This window comes from Eurosta solidaginis, chromosome 1, assembly GCF_040869045.1.
Source record: "Eurosta solidaginis isolate ZX-2024a chromosome 1, ASM4086904v1, whole genome shotgun sequence".
Classification (NCBI taxonomy): Eukaryota; Metazoa; Arthropoda; class Insecta; order Diptera; family Tephritidae; genus Eurosta; species Eurosta solidaginis.
This window is the reverse complement of record NC_090319.1, coordinates 200372439-200383510: the sequence shown is the minus strand read 5'-3', so window position 1 is coordinate 200383510 and position 11072 is coordinate 200372439. Positions and strand designations below refer to the sequence as shown.

Genomic DNA, 11072 nt, shown 5'->3' with positions numbered 1-11072 from the left:
TGAAATTATAGAAGTTGTGGCGCACGCGTCGATGAGTGCGCGTATCAGGTGCAACCGCCCTCGCGCCTCGATTTTGATCACGGCAGTTGGCGATATCGATGTAAAGGGCCGAAGTGCTACGATCTCCCGCGTAATTTGCCCAGTTCTGAAGGCAGCTGGCAGTCGTCGAGAATGTCGTTCGAGCTGGCCCTGCGAACCTACTCTCTCTAACTCGTATCCTTGACGGGGCGGAAAGTCCGTGATTCCGCTCCTCGTGTGCGTTGACGCCGGTTCGGGCTGCGGAAAGTCCGTGATTCCGCTATTCCCTTGTGACGATCTGAGCCCCGCTTCCTCGCTCCTTGGTGACGTTGGTGTGTAGTTGATGGGCGGAAAGTCCGTGATTCCGCTCCATCTTTGCGGCGTTCGTGTGCGAGTGGGGGCCGGAACTTCCTTGGTTCCACCTTCCTACTGGTGGCCGGGCGGAAAGGCCGTGATTCCGCTCCGGCTTCGTTCAATTCTCCTTCTTCTAGCTCGCGTGGCCCGCTGTCAGTTCCTATTTCTGATGCTTGAAGAGACAGAATGTGTTCGTCCTCGCTATCCATCTGAACGCTCCATGGCCTGGTATCAATTTCCTGGGGCTCCGGATTGTCGAAGCTCTGGTGCAACGTGGTGTGGTGGTCCCCTTGGCACTGGTGACAACGTCCTTTGCTCGTGCAGTCGGCGGTGCGGTGTGCCACCGACAGGCAGTTGCCGCAGTACCGTCCTAATGCGGCTTCCCTTTGCCTTTCCTCGGCCGATTTGGCTCGGTAGACCGGGCATAACCGGATCGGATGTCGTTTGTCGCACAGGTGGCATGGTTTCGGGTACCGCTGGGCCATGCGTTCCGCCTTCCTGCGTAGAGTCGTGTACCGGGTCATACTGGACCTGAAAAGGGGTAATTGTCATTGGTCAGGGTTTAGAATTTGAGGGGATTTCATCATGCGTGAGGGGAGTTGGGTGTCGAGAAGATATTCGCAAGAGGTTGGCAACAAGCTACAATTACTTAGGCAGTTAGCTGCACAAGAGCCTTGATTTTGTGTTTGTTTTTTTTTTTTTTTTGGATTCATTTTGAACACAAATTCGATATACAACGTGGTTTTTATGTAAATTATCTTTATGTCCACGCGATTTGTTTAAAATGGCAAGTACTTCTCTATGACGGTGCGCTTCGTGTGCGATCTGACAGATTTGGCTTTAAGTGTAGCCACGCGGTAAGCTTTCGGCCGGCTGTCAGTATTTTGCCGACAGATGGCGCACGGGGATGACTTTGTGGAACGTATTTGGTTGTGTGGCCACCCTACAAATTTAGGTCATAAAACTTACCCGCGCCCAAGCAAATGTGATTATGAAAATAACCTATGACTGTCAAATGACTAGTCAAATGACGTGGAATGACGAGAGCGTTTTTGCAGGGTAATTAATCATTTTAAAGCAGCATCGAGGATGCCGAACGTGCCAAAGAAGACAGAGGTAAGTTTTATTTATTTCTTAATCTGAGATAAACATTGATTAAAACTCTCTTATTTTTCATTTGTTTTCTATAGATTGTGAAGCCAGTACCACGGGTTGGACGGAGGAAGGGAGCTGCGGAGCCTGCACGAGGGGCAGGGACATCTGACGGTCGGAGTCGGCGCACGTGCCCAGGCAAGGTTCTGGTGCCGGCTTTCTCGGATTGGGGGACTTTTCATCGAGTACTATACTCGCACGGAGATCCGGCACTGGTTGCCTTTGGTTATAGAGCCGAGCCCTATTTGTGTAAGACGACGGTTACTTGGCCTGCCGCCGTCCTTGGGGGGGCATCGGTTGAGGTGTTCCGCCCATATACGCCCTTACAGTGTAATCTGCAAAAAAAACTATTGTAAAGTGTGATAAATACATTGTACATTAACCCACTATAAGAAATCAGGTGTATTTGATCTGGGTGGTAGTAGGATATTTTAGAGAAGATCTTTTCTTTCAGGTTATAAATTTCCCTTTTTTCGCCTTAAAAGGGGTTAAGTCATCATCCCCTCTAGTGGGAGCATTTTAATAACCTTTGTTAAAATCCGTAAAACACGGCCCAAAAAGGAAGAGGGAAAGGGGGAAAAATGTGATTGCGTTTTTCCCGATTTTGCGCCGCCTTAGCATCTGGCAACACCGTATGGATTTTGTAGTGTACATTGTGTTATTGTAAGTGGATTGCATTACCCTTCAATGAATTTCCTGTCATTGAGAAAGAAAAAACGAGGTGCGCAGCAATACAAATACTCACATACGCTTTAAATTTATAAAATGAATTTAACCTGGACAGTTTCGATGAATTTATCCAAATGTCTGTACAGCGTATTGTTGAAGATTCGCCAGCAATTGATTTACAAGCGGAAGCACAGCATACCTCTGGTGAAATTGAAACGCCTCCACGCTTCTTGTTAAAATTCGAAGAAATTTATTTATCCAAACCCACACATTGGGAAAAGGATGGCTCTCTTAGTTCTATGATGCCGAATGAAGCACGTTTGCGGAATTTAACCTATTCCGCACCACTATACGTGGATATTACAAAAACAGTCGAAGGTGTTGACCCAGTTGAAACACAACATCAAAAAACATTTATTGGCAAAATTCCGATTATGTTACGTTCCACCTTTTGTCTGCTATCGCAGCTGACCGATCGTGATTTAACTGAATTAAATGAATGTCCGCTCGACCCAGGTGGCTATTTCATAATAAACGGTTCGGAAAAAGTATTGATAGCGCGAGAGAAAGTGGCTACGAACGCAGTGTACGTGTTCAGCATGAAAGATGGAAAGTATGCATATAAATCGGAAATTCGTTCATGTCTTGAACACAGCTCTAGACCTACCTCCACTTTATGGGTAAATATGATGGCGCGTGGTTCACAAAATATCAAGAAATCTGCAATTGGAATGAAGGGTTTGTGCAATAATCTCTAAATCTGTATCAATTTTCAATAAACAATGGCATTTCTTCCTCCTGCAGAAATAGCAAACAAAAGCCCAGAAACTCCAGATAACCAACAAAAAGAGTGCCAGGATGTATTTAAGAAAGTAAATTCACAACTGGCAGCCCAAAAAGAGGGACGCTTCTTCGCTGTAGTTCAGTTGTATGGAAAACAATTTAAAATTACAACTGGTGACATAATACTGGTGGAAGGCTATTGGCCACCGACAATTGGTGATAAAATACGTTTGGATAAAGTTCTGTTGGCAGGTACACAGGATTTTACTTTGATCGGTCGTCCACTGCTTCCAAATGGTTTGGTTAACGTAGAGGCTACAATTATCGAGAAAACGTTAACTCATACAAAAACACATTTCAAAAATAAACGTAGGAAACAATATATGCGTATTAACTTCCAGCGTTCTCCGAATACAATGATTCGCATAAACACAATTGAAATTGAACGAAATGTAGACGATGCGGCGCAAAGCTTTAGTGAGCCACGTATTTTTTAGTTAATCTATTTTACATGCCAGAGAAAGTCAATAAAGTGGTTAACAATAATATCAAGAAATCTGCAATTGGTCAACGTATCATAGCGATTTTGCCCCATTTCAAACAGGAGATACCAATTATGATTGTATTTCGTGCCTTGGGTTTTGTCGCGGATCGTGATATTTTGGAGCATATTATATATAATTTTGACGATCCTGAAATGATGGAAATGGTAAAACCTTCACTTGACGAAGCTTTCGCAATACAAGAACAAAATGTGGCGCCTAATTTCATTGGCTCACGTGGTGCACGGCCAGGTGTAACCAAGGACAAACTTGACAAGTTTGCTTTAAGGGGCGATGCATTTTTAATAACCACATCAGGTCGTGTTATACGCGTTTATGATTCAAAAGAGGTTATAGCACTGGGAAAAGATGGTGAGCCAGAACCCATACAAAAGTTGCAAGATTTAGTAACTAAAACGACATGGAAAAAATGTTGTTTCTCAGGTGATGGTGAATACATTTACATTACACATTATTAACTTTCATTTTCTTTCTCACTGATAGAACTGCTGCGTATAATTTTGCTACCAAAAATTAACTTTCAGAATGAATTTTGAGGACGCTAAAGAAAATGTACAACGTGGTCTCACCTTCTTCATACCAGCATCGGCTTGATTTTGTAAACTGTTCAGCATTTGGATGGGTGATTTACATGGCGCTTCAACGCATTTAAAATCCCAATTTCATGCTTCGTTGAACCAATTCCATGGGATGCACATCAAAATCCTTTACAGTTGCAGCAGCACCAGCCACCAGTATTGATATAAAAGGGCATGTCAAATTTGGTCTTGTCATTGAAACATCGGAGACATATTCTGGTGATGAATTTGATGATGTGCCTATGAAAGGGGAAGTACGTGTAGCACGGTATCTGGGAGGCAAAGAAGAAGTACAACCTGAAGGAGCGGTAGCACAGGCTGATCGCACGTTAATGCCTGGTGATGAAGAGCGTCGCTTCGTTCCTGGTAAGGATACACAACGTGGCTATTGTCGTGATATAAATATGCATGCCGATGTTAAAGTGCTTGGCACAAAAATATGTTATCAAAAATGTTATGACCGAACGACTGCGTCCTATTAACGTTTGGCTACGTGATAGCGCTGTATGCTTAGATTCATGGGTAGGAAGTACCAAAGATGTTGGACAGACAGCTGTGCTAAGGTCTATTGCAGGTGCTCGCGTGGAAAACTCATCAAATAATTTCTGAAATTTTTGAGGATACAACAAACAGTATTCCAGCTGTTCCTGTAACCACCTCTGTAGGTAAAACAAAGTTAATTTGTCAGAATAGCGCTGGTGTTCTGCCCACTGCTTCAGATCTTAAGTTCAAAACACCGGCGTTGTATTCTGAAGTTGTGTTAATAATTAAATATATGACGACAGTTACCCTAAATTTTACATGTTTTTCAGGTCTTAAGCGTGAAACGCTTCACAGCCTCAGCAACAACGACAATTGCATGCAGGAACACGGTCAATCGGAGGAGGACCAAGACAATTGCCACGACAAGTTTACCAAAGCCAGGTAAGTAACTACAACAATGGTAGCTTAAGTCACTTATAGAGGAGGGAGAAAATAAATGTATATTTAACGTTGCGACCTTAATTTGTATACCCTTTTTCGATCCCTTGACTATATCTTTTGGAGGCATTGGGTATGAATAGTCACGGCGCTGCACTATAGCTGCAAAGTACCCCTCAATATTCCTAACAAAAAGATATTTGCGCTATACCATGTCCCGAGAAGAAAGTTGTTTCTCCCAAAAAAGTGTGGCGGTACATAAACGAAATGTTGTTTCACTTGATGAGTGGGTTTCCAAATTATTTTTTGCTACGTTGTGGGAGTATAAACAAATACATTTGGCTACGTTAATTTTTGCTATTTTTTTTTATTGTTATTGACGATGTTTTTATCTGCGCTTCCTATTTCTGCATTTTTTCTGTTTGAATGAGACGGCGTTTTCTAGTGAATGAAGTTACCGACACTGAACACCATTTAACCAAGCGTTGACCTTTGATACACCGCTTTCAAAAGCATAAATATCACAAACACAAAAAGATTAAACTCGCCGATTATAATTGTGGGATATTTAGTGGGATATTTAGACAGACACAGAAAACATGTGTAGATTGGAAAGAGCTTCCGTCATGTCTTCTCATGGTAGTGTCATATATAGGAGGTTAGTAATAAAATGTTCGATAAAAGGTAACACATAACGCGAAATGTTGTGATTAATTAAAGTTTCGGTATGTCTTATTAAAAATTTTGTAAGAAAAATTTACATTTTTTTTGTACAGATTAGTATGCACCACAACAGGTAGGTACATCTTTGTCAAGGAGGGGGGGAGGGGGGGGTGTTTGATCGTAGGTTGTATGTTTCGGGCCTGGGTCGTGGGTTCGGTTACGGCTCTCTAGATCCCTGATCCTCTTCGCTGGATGGGAGTAGCACTAGTTTAGTGAGGGGTCTTGTGACCTTTCCCTTTGCCGTCATGAGATCCACTACTCTTACTCGTCCATCCGATCCCGGATGGAGGCTGATAACCCTCCCGAGCCTCCACTCATTAGGTTGTAGGTTGTCTTCTTTTATGACAACTAGATCGTCAAGCTTCATGTTTGCTTTAGGTTGGCGCCATTTATTCCTTTTTTGGAGTTCGACGAGGTATTCCGTCTTCCATCGTCGACAAAAGGTGTGGTGTAGGGCTTTTAGTCGCTGCCATCGATTAATAATTGATGCGGGGTTTTCGTTCGCGTCTGGCTCCGGGGGTGCTAATAGGTGTCCCCCTATTAAAAAGTGCCCCGGGGTTAGTGGTTCTAGGTCGGACGGTTGATTGGAAGAGGGCGTTAGGGGGCGGGAGTTGAGGCAGGATTCTATCCTGCAAAGCAGGGTAGAAAATTCCTCAAAAGTGTATTTAAGGTTGGATGCTACCCTTTTGAAGTGATATTTAAAACTTTTCACTCCCGCTTCCCACAATCCCCCCATATGAGGAGCAGACGCAGGAATAAAATGCCAGTTCAGGTTTTGGTATGTATAGGTTGTTACTACCTCGGTGCGTGAGTCAGCCATGAAGGTTTTGAACTCCGCCCTGAGGGCTCTGGATGCCCCTACAAAATTGGTTCCGTTGTCGGAATACACATTCTTCGGGCAGCCTCGTCGCGCGACGAATCTGGCAAAAGCCGCCAAGAATGACCGGGTGCTCAGATCGGTAGTCGCTTCCAAGTGGATGGCCTTAGTGGAGAAACACACAAAGAGGCAGACATATCCCTTGGACACGCGACAGCCTCGCCCTTGATAATTCTTTATCTCAAAGGGGCCGGCAAAATCTACCCCGGTGTTAGTGAATGCCCGGGTATAGGTGGTTCGTTCGGTTGGTAGAATGCCCATCAATTGTGTTTGCGCCTGTTTCCTATGCACTGCGCATACCTTGCACTTGTGAATTTCTGATCGTATCATATTTTTCACGCGAGGTATCCAGTACTGTGTGCGGATCAGGCGCAGCATAAGCTGATTTCCCCCATGTAACGAGATTTTATGGACAAATCGTGTGATGAGACGAGACAGTCCACTGTGATAAGGCAGAATTATGGGGTGGCGTTCGTTATACGAGAGGTCCTTGGACGCTTCGAGCCGCCCCCCAACTCTGATTGTCTCGTCCTCATCGAGAAATGGGTGCAAGGGTTGTAAATCGCTCTTTGGCTTGATTGAGCCTTTTTCTTTGAGTGTTCTGTACTCCTCCGCATAATGGCTTCGTTGAGCATTGACGATCAGTCGACACATCGTTGCTTTAATCTCGATGGGTGAAATCGTCAGTGATGTTTCATTGAAGGAGGTTTTCAGATGAGTCCTTTTGTAGAACCGTAGAACATAGGACACAACTCTTAAAGCCCGGGAAAGGTCGGAAAACCTGTCTACAATATCTTCGTCTTTTCGGTTAAGCGAGGTTGTGTGGACTTGTGGTGTAGCTTATTTCCTGGTTTGGCCATTCTTTGCCATCTTGCTGCAGCCAAGATGGGCCTTCCCACCACAAGGAATTTTTCACTAGTTCTTGCGCTAAAAGCCCTCTACTGGCTAAGTCTGCAGGGTTGGACGCTGAGTCCACATGACGCCAGTCCGTGTTCCCAACTTGGTCTATTATCTTTGTCACACGGTGGGCCACGAAGGTTGACCATGAACACGGAGGTTTCCGTAACCAAGCTAAGACAATAGTTGAGTCAGTCCATAATAAGGTTTTATGTTTGCCTAAATTAAGGTTCTTGTTGATAGACTCTAGGGTTTCTGAAAGGAGAACTGCTCCACAAAGTTCTAGTCTTGGTAAGGAGATAGTTTTTACTGGCGCGACTCTTGATTTGGCTAACAACAGGCTTACAAATATTTGCTCATTAATATTGACGCGCAGGTAGACGGTGGTTGCGTATGCTTTTTCTGACGCGTCACAGAATCCGTGGATCTCCACTGTGGCTGTTGGTGAAAAGTGTACCCAGCGTGGGATCTTAATTTTTTCTATGTGCTGGTAACTTTCAATGAAACTTTGCCACCGATCCAGCGAGACTGGCGACACGGTTTCATCCCATCCTGTTCCCTCTAACCAGATGCCTTGCATCAACATTTTGGCGGTAACCACGAATGGTGCCAGCCACCCTAATGGGTCAAATAATTTTGCTATCGCCGACAGAATTTTCCGTTTTGTAAAGCTAGACTGTTCCTCTATGGGTTTCGTTTTGAAGTAAAAGGTATCTGAGTGGGCGTTCCACCTGATGCCAAGTGCTTTAACCATACTGGTATCCTCGAAGTCCAGGAAATCTTCGTTTAGGAGGTCAGCCTTTGGTAGGCCTTTAAGTAGTTTGTTCGAATTGGCGGTCCATTTCCTCAGGGAGAATCCTGCCGTCCCCAGGGCTGTAGTTATGTGATCCCTTGCTTTAATGGCGTCGGTAATAGTGTGGCCTCCTGCTAGCACGTCGTCAACGTACATTGCATTTCGTAGTATATCTGATGCTATAGGGTAGCTGTGTTCCACGTCGTCCGCTAACTGGAGCAGTGTTCGTATTGCCAGGTACGGTGCACAGTTAACTCCGAAGGTGACAGTTTTCAACTCATATAGTTGTATGGGCTGCGTACTTTCTGTTCGGAATACAATCCGTTGATACTTAGTGTGATCATCGTGTACCAGAATCTGTCTGTACATTTTTTCTATGTCGCTATTGAAGACATATTTGAAGAAACGCCACCTTAATATGAGAATGGTTAAATCATTCTGTAGAACTGGCCCCGGATGGAGGATGTCGTTGAGGCTGACTCCGTTTGCAGTTGATGATGACGCATTGAACACCACTCTCACTTTGGTTGTTGTGCTTTCTTCCTTTTTGACGGCATGATGTGGTAAAAAATAGGTATCACAGTCTTCAGCGGGGATGTGTGTTGGTACCCGGGACATATGCCCCAAGGTTTCATACTCTGCTAAGACCCTGTTGTATTCTGACTGTAATGGTGGGTCTTTAGCTAAACGCGTTTCCATTCGGAAAAATTGTGAACACGCAATTTTTAATGAGGGACCTAATTGTTTATATTTTGGAAATTCCTGTTTAAAAGGCAAGGATACAATATATTTACCCTTATCATTTCGAATCGTTGTGTTCTTATACAATTCTTCACAATACTTGTTATCATGGTTGTACGTTTTGTCCTTGGGGACTTCCTCTGTTTCCCAAAATGATCGTAGCTCTCTGTCTAATTGCACTTCACTGACAAAGGACACATATTTCTCGCTGGGTGAGATTGCTTCGGTTTGGCCGGTCAATATCCAGCCGAATACCGTCTCTTGGGCTAGCAGTGTTCCTAACACGTCTTTCTTTATTCCCCCTAACATCACCTGTGCATAAATGTCGCCTCCTAATATCAGGTCGACTTGCTCATTGACAAAAAAACGTTTGTCAGCTAATACTAAGTTCGGGAAGGCCTGCATGGCCATGGCATCCACCTTGCATGTTGGTAGATTGCCAGTTAATTGCGGCAGCACAAGCGCGGTGGTAGCAATATTTATTGTCGGATCAATTGGAGACCGCAGTTGTATATGACACGCCTCCTTTACTTGTGCTGACACTTGATTGGTGATGCCTGACACATGTGCAGACATCCGCTGAGATGGCAAGTTTATGCGACGTTTAAGTCTTTCAGTTATGAAAGTACATTCTGACCCCGAATCTATAAGTGCCCGCGCGGAGAAGTTGGTGTTGTTGTAGAATATATTGATGCGGGCCGTACCTAGTAAAACCCCTTTACTTGTGTTTGTAAAGCAGGCCTTGAAGTGGTTATTTCCATTGCTTTGGTTATTGGAATAGGTGCGCCTCTGTTGCGATTGGGCAGATGGGCCAGGGTTGGTATTATTATTGTTTGCGTTTTGGTTGGTGTCCGTTGCCTGAATATGTAGGAGCGTATTGTGTCTTTGCTTGCAGGTGGCGCAATTGTAGGAGCTTGAACACCTAGACACAGTATGTCCTGAGGATAGGCAGTTAATACACCCTGTTTAGGGGGTTGGCAGGATAAAATTTACCTTCCTTTTTCTGCGGTGGGGTGTAGCTGATGGATACGGCTGCTGCGGTGTTGATGGCTATGATGTGGTGGTGATGGTGGCGGTGGTTGTGTCTGCTGCTACCACCGGCAGTATGATTTTTGCTCTAACTTACTGGAGCGGTTGGGGGTAATGCACTGCAATACTCGTTGGAAACGATATACACTTTGCACTGAAACTATGTTGCAGAAATAAATAAAAGGCAACTGGGCTTTCTTATTTTAAAGAACTATTTCTTTGAATTTAAAAGAGCTTTACAACTTTGTGTCACACACGGGATGGAGAAAATTTTCGAATGAATAATAAAAAGAAGTGTCAAAACAATAATATAAATGTATGTATGTACGTACATAGTCACATCTGTCAACCCATTGTTGGGGTTGCCAGAGGGGTGAAATACGCTCGCGTGTTAGCGTAAAATACAAACATTTCAAATTCTTAAATTTAATAAATATGTACGTAATATATGATATTACGTATTCGTACGTGCAAATAATTCAGAATGCGTACTTATACGTAAAAGGTACATATGTAAAAAACTTCAATATAAAATTCAGCTAAATTCATTTAAATTCATGTTTAGGTTTTCTTAAGCCTAAGTTCTATTAAATAGAAGGGTTGGCTGTTGGCGACTACGACAGTCGCTCAAACATCGTCCCCGCCCTAGGCGCGTTCAGCGGCTAGAGCCTCCTGTAGCTCCTTAAGGGTCCGCAATGCATCTCGAACGAGGATTTGGGACACTCTTCCTCTAGCGTTGGCGGTTTGCAGCCCTTGTGCGGTGCATCGAATGGTGCGTCGTGCGATGCTGGGTGCTGCTGAGGGAATGTTGTTTCCCGGGCGAGAACGGGGTTGCCCGGTGGCGGCAGGGGGTGCCGGTACGGCGGATCTGCCAGGCCGGGGTGCCTGGATGGCGCGCTGGGCGCTTGGGGTAGCGTCCCGCCGATGGAGTAGGGAGTGATGTCGCGCTCCACAGATCCGGCATCTGTCGTATG

The 11072-nt window shown here is 44.5% G+C and overlaps 1 protein-coding gene across 1 annotated transcript; it reads left to right on the top strand.

Annotated features, from left to right (window-relative positions):
- The first annotated feature begins 2251 nt into the window (after positions 1 to 2251).
- Positions 2252 to 3997, top strand: LOC137239334 (DNA-directed RNA polymerase II subunit RPB2-like). Its single transcript, XM_067764514.1, has 2 exons — positions 2252 to 2915; positions 3530 to 3997. Exons 1-2 carry the CDS (start codon positions 2328 to 2330, stop codon positions 3995 to 3997), a joined length of 1056 nt encoding a protein of 351 aa, XP_067620615.1. The 5' UTR covers positions 2252 to 2327.
- The last annotated feature ends 7075 nt before the right edge of the window (positions 3998 to 11072 follow it).